Here is a 24,165-nt window from a genome sequence, read left to right on the forward strand (position 1 = left end):
ATGAGTAAAAAAGCAGATATGCAATGCTCATTTAAACCTGTTGGTTTTCTGGTTGATGAGAAAAAAGCCAATTCCATGTTTTCACCCATGACCACTTCTGAAACCAATCATGATTCAAAGACAAAAAGCAATTCTAGACCTTTTCTTATAACTAAATAAAAATAAATAAGATTGCTGTGATCTGAATATTTCTTCCCGTCTCCTAATTCATATGCGAAATCAAATCACCAATGTGATAGTGTTAGGAGGTGGGGCCTTTGGAACTGAATAGGTTATGAGAACAGAGACTTCATGAATGGGATTAATGCCTTTATAAAAGGAGCTCCAGAAAGCTGCCTTGATCCTTCTGCCATGTGAGGACACAGTGGGAAGACATCATCTATGAACCAGAAGGTAGATCTTCACCAGAAACCATATCTGTCAGTGCCTTGATCTTGAACTTCTCAGCTTCTAGAACTATAAGAAATAAATATCTGTTGTTTATGAGCTACTCATTTTATGGTATTTTTGCATAGCAGCCCAAATAGACTAAGATAGAGTTTGGCCAGCGTTAGAAGACATTTCTCTTATTTTGCATGCCATTACAGAATTAAAACAAACACCATGTTTTCTATATCTAACTGAAATATACTTAGTAAGACAGTTTGTGTATATTTTATTTTCCAAAAGAAGAAAATTTTAATATTAAATGGAAACATTCTCTATCACACTTGAAAACTAATTTTCCCTAAGTCTTTATCTCCAAGATCAATAATTAAAAAAAATTTAAGAAATGTTTGAGGGAGGGGCCAAGGTGGCTGATTAGAAGCAGCTGTGGTTGGTGGGTCCCACCGAGAATGAAAATAGTGAGTGAATTCTGCACCTTCAACTGAGGTATCCCGGTTCTCTCATTAACAAGGAGGTTGGTGTGATCCACAGAAAGCAAGGAAAACAGGGTGGAGTGACAGCCCACCCAGTAGCTGCAGGGGGCAAGGGGAGCTCCCACCCCCAGCCAAGGGAGAAGGTGATTCTGCTACCCCACCAGGGAAATCATGCTTTTTCCACAGACCTGTGCAACCTGTGGATCAGGAGATCCCCATGCTGCCAGGGCCTTGGGACCCAAGCACAGGGCTGTGCACACTCTTGGCAGCCACTCAGGTTGTGGCTAGTGGAAGCAGGCTGGACACTGCCTAAAAAAACCAAGTTCCTGGAGGGAGGGGTGGCTGCCATCACTGCAGCACCAGTTGGCTGTTTTCCCCTGCCAGTGCTGGGAAGACTGGATGGTTTGAACCTAGAAAAATTCTCCACAGCACAGCACAGCACAGCACAGCAGCTGTGGCAGATCACAGCCAGACCCCTTCTGTAGGTGGGTCCCAGATTCATCCCTCCTCACCGGGCAAGGCCTCCCTGTAAGAATATCAGCAACTCGAGCTGGGAACGGTGGCTCATGCCTGTAGTCTCAACATTTTGGGAAGCCGAGGTGGGTGGATCACCTGAGGTCAGGAGTTCAAGACCAGCCTGGCCAACATGGTGATACCCAGTCTCTATTAAAAATACAAAAAATTAGATGGGTGTGGTGGCAGGTGCCTGTAATCCCAGCTACTAGGGAGGCTGAGGCAGGAGAATTGCTTGAATCCAGGAGGCGGAGGTTGCAGTGAGCCGAGATCGTGGTATTGCACTCCATCCTGGGCAACAAGAGTGAAACTCCATCTTAAAAAAAAAAAAAGGGATATTAGCAACTCCAACCCGGGGTTTATGTACAGAACTCTGATTTTCCTGGGACCAGAGCCCCTGGAGGGAGGGGAAGCTGGAGTCTTCGTGGATCAGCAGACTTACTCTTTCCTGCCTCCTGGCTCTGAAGAGTCACGGCAGTCCAGACAAGAGGGATGCAGGGCTCTGAAGAGTCAGGGCAGTCCAGACAAGAGAGCACCACACTGGCTCCACCAAAGGTCAGCCAGACTGCTTCATTAAGCAGGTCCTGGATCCTGTTCCTCGTGACTGGGTGAGACCCCCTCCATCAAGGGTCAACAGATACCTTACACAGGAGTGTTCCCACTGGCATTATGTTGGTGCCCCTCTGGGATGGAGCTCCCAGAAGAAGGAGCAGGCAGCCATCTTTTTCTGGTCTGTGGTCTCCATTGGTAACACCTCCAGGTGCAGGAGGGGCCCAAATGAATAGGGTTTGGAGTGGACTCCCAGCAAACTGCAGCAGCCCTACAGAAGGGGGCTTGACTGTTAAAAGAAAAACAAACAGAAAACTGGAACAACAACATCAACAAAAAATACCCCACAAAACATCAAAGATAGATAAGCTCATGAAATTGAGAACCAATGTAAAAATGCTGAAAACTCAAAGAGCTGGAGATCCTCTTCTCCTCCAAATGATTGCAACACCTCTCCAGCAAGGGCACAGAACTGGGTTGAGGCTGAGACGGATGAACGGACAGAAGTAGGCTTCAGAAGGTGGGTAATAATGAACTTTGCAGAGCTAAAGGAGTATGTGCTATCCTAATGCAAAGAAGCTAAGAACCATGATAAAACATCACTGAAAGCTGTTAACCAGAACAATCAGTTTAGAGAGAAACATAAATGACCTGATGGAGCTAAAAAATACAATATGATAACTTAACAATACAACCACAAATGTCAATAGCCGAATAGGCCAAGCAGAGAAAGAAATCTCAGAACTTGAAGACTATCATGCTGAAATAAGACAGGCAGACAAGTTTAGACAATAAAGAATGAAAAGGAACAAAAAAAACCTCTGAGAACTATGGGTTTATGAAAAAGACCAAACCTGTGACTGATTGGGGTAAGTGAAAGAGATGGGGAGAATGGAACCAAGTTGGAAAACATACTTCAGGATATGATCCAGGAGAACTTCCCCAACCTAAACATACAGGCCAACATTCAAATTCAGGAAATCTAAAAAAGCCCTGTAAGATACTCCATGAGAAGATTAAACCCAAGACACATAATCATCAGATTCTACAAGGTTGAAATGAAGAAAAAAATATTATGGGCAGTCAGAGAGAAAGACCGGGTTGCCAACTAAGGGAAGCCTATCAGACCAACAGTGGACCTCTCAGAGGAATCCCTACAAGACAGAAGAGATTTGAGGCCAGTATTCAACATTCTTAAAGAAAAGAATTTCCAACCTAAAATTTCTTATCCAGTCAATCTAAACTTTATAGGCAAAGGAGAAATAAAATCCTTTTCATAAAAGCAACTTCTGAGGGAATTTGTCACCACCAGTTCTGCTGTGCAAGATCTCCTGAAGGAATCACTAAATATGGAAAGAAAAAAAAAACCTTTACCAGCCACTACAAAAGCCTGTTGAAGTACACAGACCAATGACACTATGAAGCAACTACATTAACAAGTCTGCAAAATAACCAGCTAGCATCATGATGACAGGATCAAATTCACACATAACAATATTAACTTTAAATGTAAATGGGCTAAATGCCCCAATTAAAAGACACAGAATGACAAGCTGGATAGAGTCAAGACCCATTGGTGTGCTGTATTCAAGAGACCCATCTCACATGCAAAAACACAAAAGTGCAAAATGAAGGAATGGAAGAAAATTTCTCAAGCAAATGAAAAGCAGAAAAAGCAGGGGTTGCATTCCTAGTTTCTGACAAAACAGACTTTAAACCAACAAAGATAAAAAAAGACAAAGAAAGGCATTACATTATGGTAAAGGGATCAATTCAACAAAAAGAGGTAACTATCCTAAATATATATGCACCCAATACAGGAGCACCCAGATTCATAAAATAAGTTCTTAGAGACCTACAGAGAGACTTAGACTCCCACACAATAATGGTGGAATATTTTAACACCCCTCTGTCAATATTATCATCAAGACAGAAAATTAACAAAGATATTTAGGACTTGAACTCAGCTTTGGACCAAGTGGACCTAATAGCTAACTACAGAGCTCTCCACCCAAAAACAACAGACAACAGACGATACATTCTTCTTGGTGCCACATGGCACTTATTCTTTTTTTTTTTTTGAGATGGAGTCTCTCTTTGTTTCCCAGGCTGGAGTGCAGTGACATGGTCTCAGCTCACTACAACCTCCGCACTTGGCACTTTCTCTAAATTTGATCACATAATTGGAAGTAAAACATTCCTCAGCTAATGCAAAAGATCTGAAATCATAACAAACAGTCTCTCAGACCACAGCGCAATCAAATTAGAACTCAAAATTAACAAACTCGCTCAAAACTACACAGCTACATGGAAATTGAACAACCTGTTGCTGACTGACACCTGGGAAAATAATAAAATTAAGGCAGAAATTAAGAAGTTTTTGAAACTAATAAGAACAAAGACACAACATACCAGAATCTCTGAGATGTAGTTAAAGCAGTGTTAAGAGGGAAATTTATAGCACTAAATGCCCACATCATAAAGCTACAAAGTTCTCAAATCGACATCCTAACATCCAGCAAAAAGAACTAGAGAACCAAGAGCAATCAAATCCCAAAGCTAGCAGAAGACAAGAAATAACCAAGATCAGAGCAGAACTGAGAGTGATAGAGACATGAAAAACCCTTCAAAAAATCAACAAATCCAGGACCTATTTTTTGAAAAAATAAATAAAATAGCCCACTACTAGACCAATGAAGAATAGATAGCCCACTACCAGACTAATGAAGAATAAAAGGGAGAAGAATCAAATAGACACAATAAAAAAGGCTAAAGGGGATATCACCACTGACATCACAGAAATACAAACAACCATCAGAGACAGACACTTCTATGCAAATAAACTAGAGAATCTAGAAGAAATGGATAATTCCTGGAAAGATACATCCTCCTGAGACTGAACGAGGAAGAAGTTGAAAGGCTGAATAGACCACTAATGACTTCTAACACTGAGACAGTAATAAATAGCCTACCAACCAAAAAAAAGTCCCAAACCAGATGCATTTATAGCTGAATTCTACCGCAGGTACAAAGAGGAGCTGGTATCATTCCTTCTGCAACTAATCCAAAAATTGAAAAGGAGGGACTCCTCTCTAACTCATTTTACGAGGCCAGCATTATTCTGATACCAAAACCTGGCAGAGATACATCAAAAAGGAAAACTTCAGGCCAATATCCCTGATGAATATCAATGAGAAAATCCTCAATAAAATACTGGCAAACCAAATCCAGCAGCACATCAAAAGCTTATCCACCATGATCAAGTTGGCTTTATACCTGGGATGTAAGGCTGGTTCAACATACACATATCAACAAATGTAATTCATCACATAAACAGAACTAAAGACAAAAACCACATGATTATCTCAATAGATGCAGAAAAGGCCTTTGATAAAATTCAACATCTCTTCATGTTAAAAAACGCTCAAGAAACTAAGTATTGAAGGATCATACCTCAAAATAATAAGTCATCTTTGACAAACCCACAGCCAACATCATACTGAATAGGCAAAAGCTGGAAGCATTCTTCTTGAAAACCAGCACAAGACAAGAATAACCTCTCTCACCACTCCTATTAAACATAGTATTGGAAGTTCTGGCAAGGGCAATCAGAAAAGAAAAAGAAATAAACGTATTCACAAAGGAAGGAAGTCAAATTGTCTCTGTTTGAAGATGACATGATCCTATATCTAGAAAAACTCATTGTTTCAGCCCAAAACTCCTTATTTTAAATTATACTTTAAGTTTTAGGGTACATGTGCATAAGGTGCACGTTAGTTACATATGTATACATGTGCCATGTTGGTGTGCTCCACCCATTAACTCGTCATTTAACATTAGGTATATCTCCTAATGCTATCCCTCCCCCCTCCCCCCACTCCACAACAGGCCCTGGTGTGTGACGTTCCCCTTCCTGTGTCCATGTGTTCTCATTGTTCAATTCCCACCTATGAGTGAGAACATGCAGTGTTTGGTTTTTTGTCCTTGAGATAGTTTGCTGAGAATGATGGTTTCCAGCTTCATCCATGTCCCTACAAAGGACATGAACTCATCATTTTTTATGGCTGCATAGTATTCCATGGTGTATATGTGCCACATTTTCTTCATCCAGTCTATCATTGTTGGACATTTGGGTTGGTTCCAAGTCTTTGCTATTGTGAATAGTGCCGCAATAAACATGTGTGTGCATGTGTCTTTATAGCAGCATGATTTATAATCCTTTGGGTATCTACCCAGTAATGGGATGGCTGGGTCAAATGGTATATCTAGTTCTAGATCCCTGAGGAATCACCACATTGACTTCTACAATGGTTGAACTAGTTTACAGTCCCACCAACAGTGTAAAAGTGTTCCTATTTCTCCACATCCTCTCCAGCACCTGTTGTTTCCTGACTTTTTAATGATTGCCATTCTAACTGATGTGAGATGGTATCTCATTATGGTTTTGATTTGCATTTCTCTGATGGCCAGTGATGATGAGCATTTTTTCATGTGTCTTTTGGCTGCATAAATGTCTTCTTTTGAGAAGTGTCTGTTCATATCCTTCACCCACTTTTTGATGGGGTTGTTTGTTTTTTTCTTGTAAATTTGTTGGAGTTCATTGTAGATTCTGGATATTAGCCCTTTGTCAGATGAGTAGATTGCAAAAATTTTCTCCCATTCTGTAGGTTGCCTGTTCACTCTGATGGTAGTTTCTTTTGCTGTGCAGAAGCTCTTTAGTTTAATTAGATCCCATTTGTCAATTTTGGCTTTTGTTGTCATTGCTTTTGGTGTTTTAGACATGAAGTCCTTGCCCATGCCTATGTCCTGAATGGTATTGCATAGGTTTTCTTCTAGGGTTTTGATGGTTTTAGGTCTAACATTTAAGTCTTTAATCCATCTTGAATTAATTTTTGTATAAGGTGTAAGGAAGGGATCCAGTTTCAGTTTTCTACATGTGGCTAGCCAGTTTTCCCAGCACCATTTATTAAATAGGAAATCCTTTCCCTATTTCTTGTTTTTGTCAGGTTTGTCAAAGATCAGATAGTTGCAGATGTGTGATATTATTTCTGAGGGCTCTGTTCTGTTCCATTGGTCTATATCTCTGTTTTGGTACCAGTACCATGCTGTTTTGGTTAGTGTAGCCTTGTAGTATAGTTTGAAGTCAGGTAGCATGATGCCTCTAGCTTTGTTCTTTTGGCTTAGGATTGACTTGGCAATGCCGGCTCTTTTTTGGTTCCATATGAACTTTAAAGTAGTTTTTTCCAATTCTGTGAAGAAAGTCATTGGTAGCTTGATGGGGATGGCATTGAATCTATAAATTACCTTGGGCAGTATGGCCATTTTCACGATATTGATTCTTCCTATCCATGAGCATGGAATATTCTTCCATTTGTTTGTATCCTCTTTTATTTCATTGAGCAGTAGTTTGTAGTTCTCCTTGAAGAGGTCCTTCACCTCTCTTGTAAGTTGGATTCCTAGGTATTATATTCTCTTTGAAGCAATTGTGAATGGGAGTTCACTCATGATTTGGCTCTCTGTTTGTTATTGGTGTATAAGAATGCTTATGATTTTTGCACATTGATTTTGTATCCTGAGACTTTGCTGAAGTTGCTTATCAGCTTAAGGGGATTTTGGGCTGAGACGATGGGGTTTTCTAGACTTACAATCATGTCATCTGCAAACAGGGACAATTTGACTTCCTCTTTTCCTAATTGAATGCCCTTTATTTCCTTCTCCTGCCTGATTGCCCTGGCCAGAACTTCCAACACTATGTTGAATAGGAGTGGTGAGAGAGGGCATCCCTGTCTTGCAGCCTAGGCACATTTTCATTAGGCAGTGCAGTGTGGTTAAGAGCAGTGTCTCTGGGACCAGATCTGTATTACAATCATAACTTCCATAGCTCTTCACTCTATGATTATGCAAATTATCTGATTAATCTTAATTTCTTCATCTGAAAAATTGAGACAATTCTACCTACTCCGTAGATTAGAGAGCCATTCATATGCAATTTTAAATGGAGTACAGTTAAAAACAAATACTCAATAGACACATTTTATTAGTTGTACTTTCCAACATTCCAGTGAGCAATGTTGCAGTGAGCTCTAAGAAAAGATTGAAAAATAATCTGACAACAATGAAGTGTAAGATTTTGGAGTGGGAAGCCATGAGCTCTTGAACAGGTGTTTGGACAATCCTTTTTTATGGCTTTGGCAAAGTTACTGAATCTTTCTAAACCTTAGCTTTTTCGCTATGTCGAAAGATTTCCACATGGGCCATGCCTCTTTTTGAGAGAAATTATTAGGTTTAATGGGGCTTTGGAGGAAAGCACTCTGAAATGTTAGAAACCTCATCAATTGGAGCAATTGTTGAGATTATGTTTCCTTGCCTGCCACAACCCTGTGTCATTCACTACAAGGCATAGCCCAGTAACAAGTCCAGATCTGTCTTCCCCATCAAAAACATCATGGGAGATATGACAGAACAGCAGCCCTAACAACAGATTGGCCATCTTCCTGGAAGCTGCCCTATTCCATAACCCTGCAAATAGTCATGCTAGATAAGGGATATTAGAGAGGTCACTGCAATGACTTTATCCACAAAACAAAGGACCTTCAGCAACTTACTGGTCCCTTCTTCTCTGTAGCTTCTTTCCCGTGCAGCCCTTCCACTCCTGTGCCAGCATCTTCCATTTGACTCACGATGCTGTTCTACATTGGCTGCATTGGCACTTATAAAGCTGTCTCTCTTCCTTGGGTCTTTGGCCCTCAAAGGAATCTCCGTAGATGGATGCAGACTTGCTGAATGCCAAAGAGGCATTAGCATCCTCCTAGACGAAAGCATTTGAGATGCCCAGTTATCTTAAATGGAAATTTAGTGAACCATGAGTACCTGTAGGAGGTGTTTCAGTGAGCCAGATGATTCTTCACTGTCTTCTCTCCCCAGCTGCCAACTTCATAAGAAAATTTATCAGTGCTTCTCAATCCTCTTTTTTGTCTTTCTTTTCTTTTCCCAGACAAAACTCCCCTTGAGATTGTCTTTACAACCAGGTAGTTATTCACTGTCATTCACTGAGCAAATATGTAAAGATCACAAGCTTTGGGTCAGATATTTGAATGCAAGCATAAATAAGACACAAACTCTTGTCTTTCAGAAAGCATTGTCTTCTGCAGGAGGTTGATGTGAAAAAAACTAACTTTCCCAGGTGAAAGTCACTGTCATTCACTGAGCAAATATGTAAAGATCACAAGCTTTGGGTCAGATGTTTGAATGCAAGCATAAATAAGACACAAACTCTTGTCTTTCAGAAAGCATTGTCTTCTGCAGGAGGTTGATGTGAAAAAAACAGGCTTCCCAGGTGATACAAATATTTAGCAAGCTTTCCTTACTAATGTCTGCACTATCATTCAAAATAGGGAACATTTTAGATAGAGGGGAAAACATGTACAAAGGCTCAGTGTTGTCACAAAGCAAGACATAAAATTTTGTGAACTTCAATTACATGAGCCATCTGTGTTTTACAAACACAGTATCAATTTCAAAGGCTTAGAGAGGCTTGTGGATATTAAATAACAGGGGGTAGTTGTAAAGATTTTTGCCTGCAGGAATATAGGCTTGTGCTGAGGAATGGGCCAGACCATTTAAAGCAGATACTGTCATTAGCAGGAATATGTACAGCTTTGGCTGATTTTATGTTTTTTTTTTTTTGGTTTGTTGTTGTTGTTGAATCAGTGGAGCATAGTTAAAACTACAAGCACCACAGTCAGAGGAACTGTCAAACTTGGTATAATATTGGGCAAGATATTTTGTCTCTGAGCCTCAGTGTACTTATCTGTAAAATGGGTAATCTAGTAGTACCCATCTCATAAGGTTATTGTCAAGATAAAGTGACTTATAGTGTATTATGCCCTTAGAATAATACCTAGGTTATAATATGTGCTTAAAAAACCATGATGTGCAAAATAGAAGGTACTCAGTACCTTCTACTGAGTTTTTCTGTGAACCTATAACTCTTAAAATCAAGTCTATTAAAAAGTATTTAATACAATAATTTTGTGTTACTGTTTTCTGTTGATATCTTTGCCTGATACTAAATGGAAAAATAGATAACATGTTCTAGGAAAGGGAACAGAAAAGTTAGGGAGAAGCCAAGTGATGGGACTTCCTTCAGTATAACATGGAAAACATGGCCCTGAAACGAGTGGCCCTGTTTGGAGAGGAGGTCCAGCATAATGGTTTAAGAAAATCAGACATGCTTGATATTGAATTTCAGTTCTGACTTATGTTAATGATTTAACTAAGGAAAGTTCCTTTCCTCTGTGAACCTCAGTTTCCTAATTTTAAAACATTGAAAATAATAATACCTCCTACTTCACAGGTTTGGGGAGAAAATTAAATGAAATAATGTAAAATAATGAAAATAAAAAGTACTCAGCCCTCTCTACCATGAGTTAAATGCTTAATAAATATTAGCATTTATCATGATCATAATTATCATCTTCATTGTCATCTTCAGCATAATCATATATAACCTTTTATAGTCATTGTAAAATGCTCTTTTTAGATTATAAAACTGAAATGTCTTCTTCAGAAAATTTGTATACGGCAAAGATAGATAAATCGATATAGAAAATAAGATTATATATAACAGCTGTTTTTCTTTTGATACAAATATTTATAGCCTTTTACATAGTGATTGTTCTGTACATAATTTTGCTTATTGTTTTTATGTAATATTTTGCTAACACAGTTTCCTAAGCATTTAAATGTCATTTTAATAATAGTGTATCAAATGAATATGGTTTGATTTATGTAACATTTTTATTCTAGACATTTTGTGTGCTTACATTCTTAAAATTACGAACAATAACACAATTAAATTATAATATTCACTTATTAAATAGTTCAACACATATTTATTGATCACTGACCTAGGAGATGGATTTAGAACTGTGAGCAAACAGGAAAAAAATTTTGCCACAAGCAGCTTACATCCTAAATTTTTAATTTATCATTTATTTAGGACAGTTTTTTAGAAGTGGCATTTTGAGACACAGAGCATGAATATTTTCAAGTCTTTTGATATATTTTGTTTATAAAAGGCAAATTAAATTATGTTTTCATTCTGGTATGTGAAAAACCTCTTTTACCACATACTTAACAGCACAGATATTAATTTTTTTTTTTTTTTGAGAAGGAGTCTCACTCTGTCACCCAAGCTGGAGTGCAGTGGCATGATCTCGGCTCACTGCAAGCTCCACCTTCTGGGTTCACGCCATTCTCCTGCCTCAGCCTCTCGAGTAGCTGGGACTACAGGTGCCCACCACCACACCCGGCTAATTTTTTGTATTTTTAGTAGAGGCTGGGTTTCACCGTGTTAGCCAGGATGGTCTCGATCTCCTGACCTCGTGATCCACCCGCCTTGGCCTCCCAGAGTGCTGGGATTACAGGCATGAGCCACCGCGCCCAGCCAGATATTGATTGTTAACGCTATTCTTCAATATTCGTTTAGTAACAAATTAAAATATGTTCATTTGCATTTTAAATTTGAGTAAGGTAGAAGTTTTCAAATATGTTATTACCTGTATATATTTCCTAATTTGAAAAGAATGAAATTTAGATGTCAGTGGTCTATTTGTTAATAAGAGGCAAAATGGGAATTCAATGCTAATCTAAATCCAAATCCTATATTTTTTATAACCCGTTCTACCAAATGAGATCTATAGAATAAGAATTTCCTCTCAACATCGAGAAGAATATTCTAAGTCTCGGAACTGCTATTGAGTAATGTGGCCTACTATGTGGATGTAAATTAAAGTTTAGAATGGAACCTATGTTTAAGGAGTGCCAGCCTGTAAGGTTGGAGAAACTGCTGGGTTCCAGAGGGCCTCCCAAGCCTGAGAGTCTGACAGCACCCACACATACAAACAGGAGATACCACACAAATATACACAAGAAACTGCACAAACATACATACATATTTTTAGAGTTTGGTTCTTTTCTAAATTTCACTTTGTAATTTTGTTTGTTTTCCTTTTTATTTTTGAAACGGGGTCTCACTTGGTCACCCAGGCGGTAGTGTGATTATGGCTCACTGCAGCCTCAACTCCTGGGCTCAAGCATTCTTCCCACCTCAGCCTCCAAAGTAGCTGAGACTGCAGACATGCACCGCCACACATGGCTAATTTTAATTTTTTTTGTAGAGATAGGGTCTTGCTATATTATTCAGGCTGGTCTCAAACTCCTGGATTCAAGTAATCTTCTTGCCTGAAGTTGGGCTCAAACTCCTGGCCTTCAGCAATCCTCCCACCTTGGTCTCCCAAAGTGCTGGGATTACAGCATAAGCCACCGTGCCTGGCCTCATGGTAATTTTAACCTGTAGGAGAATGGGTGGGAGGATCCAGAGGGCCTGAGTAAAGTAGAACTGGGACAATGAAGACACCACCTTGATGGATGCCAGCAGAAAGGTGTCTTCTTGGGCTTCTGAATGTGAAGAGGAGGAGTTCCTTGAGACAAGGAGAGAACTTCTGTTAGCTCTGGATCCCACTTTATGTATCTATATGTCCACGCATACATTTAATATTTATTGAGTATATAGCATGTGCTAGGTATTGTATTTATATACATTTACTGGTGAGCAAGACATGCATAATTCCTCCAAGGATCTTGATTTAGTCATTCTAATGGACACATGCACACACCTTCATAAACAGGACATTACTGTGTGACAAATGTTACAACAGGAAATTCAGGGCACTGTGGAAGGAAACTGATGGAGCATTTGGTGCTCCACCATTGGAAAGGGAGGAGCTATCTGTGAAAATGTCCTTGAGGAAGCAACTTCAAAGCTGAGACCCCTGCAAGGATTGCATTTAGTCACTCGTAGGGACAGGCTGATCAGCCAATGTAAAGTTTATTTCCTCCTGAGCAATGGGATTGTGACTTCAATATGTTTGTGAGAGTTTCCTTGGCTGAAGCTTTCTGACGTTACATGTCATTGTTCAATATCACACAACTAAAACACCTACAAGGAAACACTGACTTTAGCTTAATGTCAGACTTGAGGTTGTAAGGTAAAATCAAAGATGAGAGGAGTCAAGGATAGGGTCAAAGTCTCTTCTTCTAGAGGAATATGGTCAGGAGAGAGCACAACCTCAGAAATTTGGGGGGGTGTTGCTTGAAACAGGTGTTGAGGAAGAATGCAGGAGTTCTGAGGTTTCTGATGTGACTTGGGGGTCTGAAAGTTACTGCTGACCAGGATAGAAAAAGATGAGAAGAAACTTGGCCAGGTAGAGAAGATGGAAGCAGTCCCAAGGAACCATGGAAGGAGGTGTATTTCCGGAAGTGAGTTAGAGCAAATGGCATTTACCTGGTCTCTGCCAGGCTCTCCTCTGGGTGCTCTGGTATTTATTGTTCTTTTTAGTTTTTATTTAGTTTCATTTTAGTTTTAGTTACATTGATGATGACCTTCAATAAAGTTGCCTTCTGGATAGCTTTGATGCTACCAAAAATGCCAGTTCTCAGCTGTAGGAGGAGGCGTTAAAATTTAAGCAAGAGAAGTTCAGTTTTTTTAAGCCACAACTCCAGAAATAAATTTGCCCATATTTTATTTAGGACAGGGGCAAAAAATCCTTAAGAGCATGCTATATACTCAATACTCCAAATTTTCAGTCCAATTTGGGGCCTTCTTATAGGCCTCTAGGGGGAGTTTTAGCCCCAGGACTCAGAACTGGTCTTTTTAAGACCTAGGAACTTGATAATGGCACGGTGGATCTCCTTGGTCTTAATACTGTATATGATTGGGTTAAGCATGGGAGGCACAAAAAGGTAGACATTGGCCATAAGAAGATGAATAGCAGGTGGGGCATGCTTCCCAAAACGGTGCACCAGGGACAGCCCCATCATGGGCACAAAGAATACTAGCACAGCACAGAGATGAGCGGTGCATGTCTGAAAGGCATGGCACTGCTCCTCTTGGGAGGCCAGGCCTGCTACTGTGTGCAGGATGAGTCCATAGGACAGTGCGATGAGCACCAGGTCCAGCATCACAGTGAAAACTACCACCATCAGTCCATAGAGATTATTGAAGGTGGTATCTGTGCAGGCCAGCTGTATCACTTCCTGGTGCAGGCAAAATGAGTGGGAGAGGACCACAGATCCACAGTAGGGAAAAGCCTTCAGGAGGAGGACAATAGGGATAGTGGCCACAGGTCCCCGGAAGATGACAATTAGGCCTGCCCTGACCACTCGCTGGCCAGTGATAATGACCGAATACCTCAGCGGCTGGCAGATGGCCACAAAGCGGTCAAAGGACATGATGAGGAGCACTGAGGACTCCATGAAGGAAAATGAGTGGATGCAGAACATCTGGATTTGACACGCTCCAAAGTAGATACTATGGGAGTTAAACCAGAAGATCCTCATAGTGGTGGGCAAGGTGGAAACACACAGCCCCAGGTCGGTGAGGGCCAGTAAGGATAGTAGATAGTACGTGGGTGTGTGCAGACGAGGGTTGGTCTTAATAATGATCAGAATGAAACAATTGCCTGAGATGGCAACCATGTACATAAAGAAAAAGGGGATGAAAATCCAGTGTTTGATGCCTTCCAATCCAGGAAAGCTGGTGAGATAGAAAATGGGGCTAAACTGAGTAATGTTGGTTAGCAGCATGAATTGAGGACTGAGTGAATATTGGGCTGACATTCCTCGGGGATTGAGCTGAAAATAAATGGATATTTCTGGTTATTAATTCTTCAGCTTCACTGACATTCACAACATCACAAGCAGTACCATGGTCATCACCTTTAGTATTATCTACTCCACCCTTATGAATTCCACCAATCTCACTACTTTACTGAACTTTCTTTGATAACATCGCCCTCACCAGTTTTCCTCTGTATTTCTATTATTTCAGTTCCTCTCTGCCTCTTTGCTGGTATGTCTTTATTGCTCCACCCTTAAGTATAGTTCTTCCCGTCCTTGGCAATTTTTTGGCCATATTCTATTATTTCTTCTTGTCATCCACTCCCATGATTTCATTTACCATCCATATATTGATAAATAACAAATATATAATTCCAGAACTTGTCTTTCTCTCTTTTGATTTCCAGACTCTAGCAACATCTGTACTTTTCATTATCTCAGTGGCGCAAGTCAAATGTCACGTTTTATGTTAGACTTCTCCATATCACATCTCTCCATAGTATCTAATCAACCAATCACCAAGTCCTGGGGTTTCTGTTTACTGAATACCTCAAGTCTGTTTACTCACCGTCACCTTCATTGATGCTATTCTAATTTGGATCACTCTTTCAGGACTATTCCATGACTCATCTTTTGTACTACTCTATTCACTTGACTACTATATAGCAAGAGAGACATATACATAAACAAGTTTTTAATGAAGTAAAAAAGGTTTAAAATGACACTCAAGACCCTACCTTATTTTCTCTCCGTGTATATTCTATTTTCTTATCTATCCTAATTTTCTCTGTATATTCAGTGTTAATGACACTAAACAATTCTTCCAATTTATCTAGTATTCTTGCTCATAGGTAAACATTTGTATTTTCATTCTTCCTGGAATAAAAACATTTTTTCCTGAAATAGCTTTCCCTTAATCTTTGTCTAGTTAACTTCTCCTAATATAACCCACCTTAGCTTAGATATGATGTCCTTCAGAAGGCCTTCTTAAATTCCCTAAGTTTAGTTTGAATACCCTGTCCTATGTGTTCCTGTAGTTCACTATGCACTAATTACCATGATATTTTCCCTGCAGCATTGTCAATTTCTGTATTGCCTCTATAATGTGAATTCCTTGTGGACATAAACCATGACTGTCTCTTTTTTAATTTTAATATTAGCTCTAGGCATTGACTTTTTTAGCCACCACATCATTGGAATCCTTTAAATATTATTTGAATAAATTATTAAATATGTATCATTACCATTAATCTTATTTCAATAATTATTTCAATATTCAATTGTTTCAATAATTATTAATTGATTCAATAAATACATATTGAAATTGTATTACATGGCAGACATAATTCTATTAGGTTGGTGCAAAAGTAGTTGTGGTTTTTGCCATTACTTTCAATGGCAAGAACTGCAATTACTTTTGCACCTAGGTACTGAAAATACAATGAACAGAAACAGAACAGAGACAAAAGTAAACGCATACATACATACTACAATGCAAGGTAATGCAATGCAATAAAGAAATACGGAATAAAGGAGGAAGGTAAGAGTGATGCATTTTATATAGGGTAGTCAGAGAAGACCTCTCTGAGGAGGTAATTTTAGAGAAGCAATCAAAATCAGAGGGCAAGTGTGTGACTATCTTAGAGAAAAACATTCAAGGAAGGAGGAAGAACAAGTGACAGTTCCTGAAGCAGAGAGCAGCTTGACAAGTTTAAAAGACAAAAGAAGGCCAATGTATATTCAATGGAGGAAGCAAGGTGGGGAAGGGTGGCAAATGCACTTGAAGTAGCAGCTAAATGCTACGTCATGTATGATCTTGCAGGTCACGCAAGCTCCTTTGAATTTTACTATACTTGTGAGTTTCGAGTTGAGAGCAGAGGTGCTGCATGGATATAAGGCCTACATCACTTTAGCAAGGGGTAAAAGAATAGTCCATGTTTATCTTTTCCATTTCTTCACTTCTCAGTTTACTACTCAACCAACCACCCTATAATGTTTTTTTAAAACCCACTTAGCTAAAGCAATGCTCCTTAAATTCACCAGTGACTTCTAGGGGCCAAATGCAATGGAAAGTCTTAATCATACCCGCTTTTACTGATTTTTTTGTGCAATAGTTGTGTGCTCTGCTGGCCATGCCTTCCTTTTTAGAGCTCTCTCTAGAAATTCTTAATGCCAAGATCTGCTGGTTCTCTTCTGATTTTTGTGATAGCTTCTATGCACTCTCTTATTTCCATTGCTCAAATATTTATGTTACTCAGTTTACTGTCCTTGAACACCTTAACTTCTCATTCATTATATTCTCTATGATTATTATTACTTGTACAGTGGTGGCTCTTAGACATTAATCTCTAGTCCAAATAACTCCGTTACATATTAGGCCTGAGTTTCTGCCTTCTCACTAAGTGGTTTCCAAAAGGATACTGATGAAATTCAACATGTCTAATGTTGAGCCCAGCATCCATCTCTTTACACCTGATTCTTCTCATATTTATGCATTTTTGATAATATTATTCACCATTTCCTGTCATTCAAGACATTATTTTTGAGCTAGTGCTCTACTCAACCCTCTCCCTCTTTCTGTATCTAATTTTTAGCTAAGTCCTTTTAATCTATCCCTGTAATCTATTCATCTTCATCTCTGTAGCCAATGTCCTTGTTCTTAGCTTTTCCACACCTGCTTGCCTGACCTGTCATTCAACATACAAAGCCAGTCTCCTCGTTCCCTTGGTCCATCCTCTACTGCAGCCACCGAGATTATGCAGAAAGTGCTAACTCTATGAATCACTGCACTGTTTTCAGTCCTTCAGTAGCTCTCCGTCATTAGAATAAAGTTCAAACTTGTAAAAGATCTGTGGTGATAGTCAAATTTATTGAGGCCATATATGATTTAGATGCTGTGAAAAACTTTACATAATCATGAATATTTCTTGTAACTATGAAACATTTTATCCCTACTTCACAAGGAGAAAACTACAAAAAGGTAAACAACCATCCTAAGGCCTGATAGTGAGCGAAAATCAGGATAAGATGTGAACCTTTGTCTCTCTATGCGTGGCCCTGGTAGCCTAAAACACCCTGTAACACCATCTTTAGCCAGGCCCTTCTTGTTTTGGCACCTTTCCAAACCCATCTTTTCCCAGTCAACACACCCATATCATTTTTTTCTTCAATTCCCTATACACACTTTTCTTGTTTTTATTCTTCTATATTTATTGCTTTCTTGGCAAAAACCACCCCGTTTTTCCAACCAGTAAACACTTGCTGATCCTTTAAGACTTAGTGCAAATATCACTTCTTCTGTCAAATCTCTCCTGACTTCCTTTTGTAGCATGAGGTAAATCTTTCTCTGTTCTCACATAGTACCTGTAGTGTACTATTAAGGTGTAAATACACACACACATTCTTTATATTTTTATATTTATATATACGTATTCATACTTATATATATAGAACATACTTATACATCCATAAGTACAAATATGTATAAGTTTAAATAACATGTGTATAGATTTACTCATATATACTTTATAGAATATATATTTTAGTATGTACATTATATATTCTTTATATACTTTATAGATATTTTTATATATAAGTATAGAGTATACATATATGTGTCTATATATTTGTATATGTAAACATAAATATACAAAAATATTTATTGTTATATATTTGTACACATATTTATACTTATATATACTTTGTACAACATATTTATATATTATAGGTAGTATTTATAAATATTCTTTATCATATGTGTTTAGAACATAAATTTATATTGGCAAAAACTGCCATTAATTTTTCACCAACCTAATAATTCATTTTTTAAGTTGATTAGACTGGTATTCTCTAAAGGCCCCTGGAGCCCGACAGTGTCTAAGATGTGGTAGGTACCACTATATATATATTTTTTTGCATGAAAAACTAAATGGGTGAATAAATAAAGTACTCATCTCTTATCCTGATTCTTTGTGCCTGGGGTTCTGTTGTCAGCTCTGTGTTCACCAACTTCAGAGTGATGAGATGGACAGGGAGAGGGATCTGGTGGAAACAAGATGTCTATACAGAAACAATGACAGGGCTAGGATTATTTCTCTTGGAAAGGATACTTCCTCTTGGGAAGGAAGCTTTAGGGGATTTCTCCTAGCAAGAGAGACAATTATCCATGATAGGAAAGCAACAGTCATTTTTTCATGTCTACTAAGCAATGGAGGAGTCCACTCAGCAGTCAGTTACGTCTAGTTACAACATAATTATAATATTCAAGGCAGAGTAGATTAATCTTAGATCACAGGAGAAAATTCCTGAAAAGAGAGATTTTCAGTATACAATGAGTAATTGGCTCTCTACCTTACCTATGTCTAAATATTGTTTTGTTTGAATTTAATATTAGTTATTTTTTAATGAACTACATTGGTGGAGGATACTGTTTCTTGTAAATAGGAGAATATGCAAAAGACGCTGCACCTAAACACAAGGACTTGAACCAGATTATTCATTTTTGAACCCCTAGAGAACATTTCCACAGTGGTCAAACTCATCTGTAAACATGCCTGTTTTTAGTAGGATAGAGGAGGATTTTGGAAGGGGAAGGCCATATCCTGGATACTGGGGAAGTTACAAGGTGTTTGGATTAAAACAAGCAGATCGAAGATGGGATCTTTTCTATGTTAACTGGACCAGCACATAAAATGCATTTAATTATTTGTTGAATAAGTGAATGACTGTTTTTCTGGTGAGAGAAAGGAGAGGGTGTGTATACCAGATGGCTTGGCAGGAAAGAGTATAGAGACCAGAGGGCTTCTGCCATCCTGACCTCTAGACGTGATCCAGGGAGGGGCTGGCCTGGCCATGCAGGCACTTATCAGGGGAGTGAGGCAGCCCTGCCTCCTGGCCTTCCTAACAGAATACTGCAGGTGAGCTCGCCTCTTTTCCAGCAAGAGAAGGTCCTGTTTTCTGTTCCTTTCTCTGGCTCTGGTTCTGTACATAGACTCTGAGAATATCAGGAGAGATTCTGTGAGAACCCTGGTTTCTAAGACTTCATTTTCCAAGTGAAAAATCTAAGGCCCAGACTACTGTACATGGTGGTTCATACTTATAATCCTGGCAACTTGGAAGAATAAGGTGGGAGGATTGCTTGAATCCAGTTTGAGTTTACAGTGAGCTATGATTACACCACTGCACTCTAGCTTGGGTAACAGAGCTAGACCTCATTTCTAAAAACAAACAAACAACAACAAAAGAAAACAAACAAATAAAAATCCCATTAGGCTTAGTGCAGGGAATGTGGGGAATCCATTTGGCTAAGGACATTCAAACATCTGGGGGAAAAGCTAATTGTAACTGAGACCACGTCTTTTTGGGCTCACTGCTTTTGTGATACCTATGCATTCCCATTTTCCCACATTTTCTCCCTCCTCTCTCCCTCCTCTCTCCTTTGTCCCCCTAATTACCCACTCCTGAAACCCCGGCACAAGACAGTAGTGAGACTCATCAGCAGGTAATAACAAAAATGTGAAGCCAAGGAGTGTGTTCCAAAGGAAGAAAGAACAGTATAGGTAAGGATGACACTAGGGTCACTGAGAGGCACAAGGCTGTGGCTGTCACAGAAGGATTTATCCTCCTAAAGACGATGGCTCCAGCTGGGAGAACTTAATGGTAAACAAAGGGTCCCCAGGGCTGGGAATCCTATGGGCAGGAGACTTTCTTTATCTCCACCCCTGTCTTCTGAAGCTGAAGAGCCCTAACTTTTTAGCATTCAGTCCCCAGGTTTTGGCTACACAGACATCTGCTGCAACAAAAGTACTACTGCCTTATCTGTTTATTTTTAATTTCATAAAGAGGTCAATTCATATCACTTATCATTTTATTTACTGTCTTCTGTTATCCACTAGTAATGGACCCGTCGTTTTCCAGAGAGGTCAGATGTAGTATATGAAGAGGATTATCCATGTGATTCCCACAGTGGCTTTTAAATTGCACATCTGCCTTGAAGCACCACAATCACCACTACTTCAAGATTCTGTCACTCCTGCACTCATTTTCCTGTCTATTTTTATATTTCCATTAACCACAGATAATTAAATTGCCCTCCATCTCTGCCAGCCTCTATATCTTTGGACCTAGAAGTCAATCTTGCATACTCAATCCTACCCCAAACAAATGTCCAAGTCAGTGTCTCAGGCTTTCCCAAAGCTCTCTACTTCATCTTTGAATGCACTGGACATTCCTTCAATGAGCCCTACAACAAGTAGCCTTTACAAAACTTTTTTCCTTCTTTACTTTTCTGGTAGCAAATGCCATCAATGTTTAGAAAAAAAAAAAATAAATCGTCTTGTACTTCTTCCCCAGAGTATGTTACAGAACCTGAGTTAATGTGATCAGGTCATGTGTACATTTCTCTTTTCTTTCAAAACTCACACACAACCTCTCCACCACCAACACACACACACTCTCTTGGAGACTGGCATGAAGCAAGGTATTACATCCTTTAAATAGGGCATGGTTGATTAGAGTTGTATGGGGATGAGCTCCAAAATGGGGCACATAGATCTAAAGTCAGGACAGAGACCCATGAAGTTTATGACATGCCAGTGTGATCAGACCACACCCAGACAGAAGTAGCACCACCTTACACCAGGTAAGTAACTGGTTGTTAGGGCCAAAGTGTAGGAGAGTCAGGGTGATAGGACAAGATGCAGAGAGCAGGATGTCTTACTAAATTGTTGCTGTGAGGAGGGTTCTGGCTTGGGTACAATAGGAAGGAGCTGAACATCTTCATTTCGGCTTGTAGGAGAGGGCACCACTACCAGAAAAATTTGAGAAAATCCTGCATTTATTAAGAACATGATTTTAGTCTGTTTCACTGGGATCCTAGCCAAGGACAGTATAGCAGCAACAATGCTGCTATTATTACCAGCAACAGCAAATATTGCTATTATTCAGGGGCATCTATCACATATAAGATAGGAAAGCAATTATCTTAAGTGCAATGTAAGAGATGGACATAGCAATTATATTAATATTTGTGGGTAGCACCTGGCCCACAGGTGAGGGCCAGGGAAGGCCCCAACCTGAGCTATGAAGACTAGGTAAGAATCAACCACAGATGGGGCTTTATAGAAAGGTATTTCCAAAAAGGAGGGGTAGTGTAAGCAAGGGCATGGAGGTGGCGAAAAGTTGTTTATGTGTTTTGAGAACTATAAGATTTTCCAGTGCTCAAATATAACATTTAAGAGAGTTAATACCTTGGAATAAAACAGTAGAGGTAGGCAGGGGCAAGACCCTGAATGAGTGTATATGACATGTCAAACATGGTACACATTTTGATGGTTGGGTTTAAAAAGGCAGGAGATAACAATCATATTTTCCAGAGTACATTGTTAACAATATGCAGGAAGGATTTAAAGTCTGCACTGGAAACAGATGTTCTTTTGGTGTATGGAGCTAGGTGAAGATATGTAATTGACAGCTTTTTACATAGATAAACAATACTGTTTAATGGATAACCTGCCATTTATCTAGAGATCTCTAATATTTGCTAAATTTTTTAAACTAACATCTGTATAATAGCTTTATACTCTATTTATCTGAATTATATAATTGAAGGACCAGTGCCCAAGCAATAGATTTATTTGAAAACCAAATGAAAGAACTCAGCATTTTTTATTCTTTATTGCTCTAATTGATCTTTAGATTTGTTTTATCAAATCACAAAATAGTCCTCTTTGAAGTTTGACTGAAATTACATTAAACATTCTCATCAATTTTCATTGATGTGCATTCAGTGCATCCTGTGAGAAACTCTGATCAAGAACTTGAAGATATACAGATAAACATGACATGGTCTTGCCTTTATGAAGCTCACATTGAGTAAAGATGTTAGATTGTTCAATGAAGTTTCCAAAATAGGGTCACTAGCCCAGGATAGGAAGGCAGAGATAGTTTCTGAAGCCTGGAGGCCAAGAGGAGGAGGATGCGGACAACGAAGGAGCAAGTCCTCGGACCTATCTCTATCACCGTGAGTAATCATGCGAATATTAGGTGAAGTGAATGTGGGTGCATGATGGTTGGGGAAGGTGAAGTATCAACACATTAGTGTGAGTCATTCAGGCCTTAACCTTTAAGGTATTAGAATTCATTATTAAAGAATCTAAATCCATTACTAAAAGTGAAAAGTGTCACTGTAACAGTGTGCCTATTAATGTGCAAATAGTTTTCATTGCATGTAATATTGTTTGTGTGTGTGTGTGTGCGTGTGTGTGTGTGAGAGAGAGAGAAAGCAAGTGAGAGAGGTGGGGTGGGGGGATGGTGGGGTGGAAAACCTGGCTTTCAAGGGGCCAGTATAAGTTTTATTTAAGGAACCTCTATCCAGAATTGATACCTAGCCAGCCCACTGAGCCAGGCTTGGTGAAGTATGAGATTCCTCCAGGAGAACTGAATTCCCAAGGTCTGTACACATGCTGTGGTTTTCCACTGTAGCCACCAGGGGGAGCATTCAGCCCAAGGATAGGCTTAAATTCTGACCAGCACCAAGGCCCTACTATCCCCAGGGCTCAAGAAAATGTGGCTTTTCTTCCAGCACCACCTTCCCGTGTCCTCAATACCCACTACACAGCTGAAAGCTGCCAACCAGTTCATTCTTCCTTTGAGGATGATCTTCCTCTCTCTCATGTACAAAATAGACATATCTACATCTTACAAACTCACATAAAAACTAAAATTGATGGAGAGAGATAGGTTTTCTCGGCTTTTTCAGATTTTTACAGATGGTAATCTCACACAAATCTATGTGTGTGGCCTTTAGTCTTAATCATATTGACCAAGCCTTAAATCCCCACTCTGACCAGACACAGACCTAAATAAAATCCTTACTGACAGGGTGCTCAATGTCTCCAGACTCACAACAGACTCTTTTTAGGTGTCTGTGTCACAGAAAATGACCTCACTCTCAGGCCTGTTAGAACAAGTCCTTCCCAGAAGAACTGCATTTTGTGGTGTGAGATCGATGCGGGTCTTTCAGGCTGGAAAGACCCACAGAAGTTGGGATTGCCAAAAGGGTCTTCTGGACTGGTCCACAGCCCTTAAGAAATTTTCATGTTGCAATTCATTTTGTCCATCCCCCTGCCTCCCTAGACACCTGCATCTGTGTGTGCACAGAGAGTCTGGAAGGTTTACAGAGCAGTCTCCACATCTTCCCACAGCCTCTTTCAGAAACGCCTTCTTTCACAACATCCTACCTCTCTTCAGTCATTCTGAAAGGGAATCGATTTTCATTTTCATTGTGGAAACTTTTCAGAGAGACCCCTTTTGGGAAACCATCTCTTCTCCCCACTCCAAGTTGGGCTAAAGTTTTAGTGTATTTTGCATGTTTTGTTTTCTGTAACAGAGTACCTGAGTCTGGGTAGCTTATTTTTTTTTTTTAAGTTTTGTTTGGTTCATGATTCTGGTGACTTAAAAGTCCAAGATCGGGCGGTTGCATCTGATAAAGGTCTCATGCTGGTTCCAAACATGGCAGAAAGCAGACAGAGAGCAAGTGCATGCAAAGAGATCACATGGTGAG

The 24,165-nt window shown here is 39.4% G+C and overlaps 2 protein-coding genes across 3 annotated transcripts in view; one reads left to right on the forward strand and one right to left on the reverse strand.

Annotated features, from left to right (window-relative positions):
* The window catches only part of HBE1 (hemoglobin subunit epsilon 1), a 250,894-nt gene that overhangs the window by 111,903 nt on the left and 114,826 nt on the right, over nt 1–24,165 (forward strand). The window lies entirely within an intron of this gene.
* LOC129008857 (olfactory receptor 51M1) lies at nt 13,611–14,603 on the reverse strand. Its single transcript, XM_054441312.2, has one exon. The coding sequence runs from the start codon at nt 14,601–14,603 to the stop codon at nt 13,611–13,613; it is 993 nt and encodes a 330-aa protein (XP_054297287.2).

The sequence above is a fragment of the Pongo pygmaeus genome, chromosome 9 (assembly GCF_028885625.2).
Source record: "Pongo pygmaeus isolate AG05252 chromosome 9, NHGRI_mPonPyg2-v2.0_pri, whole genome shotgun sequence".
Lineage (NCBI taxonomy): Eukaryota > Metazoa > Chordata > Mammalia > Primates > Hominidae > Pongo > Pongo pygmaeus.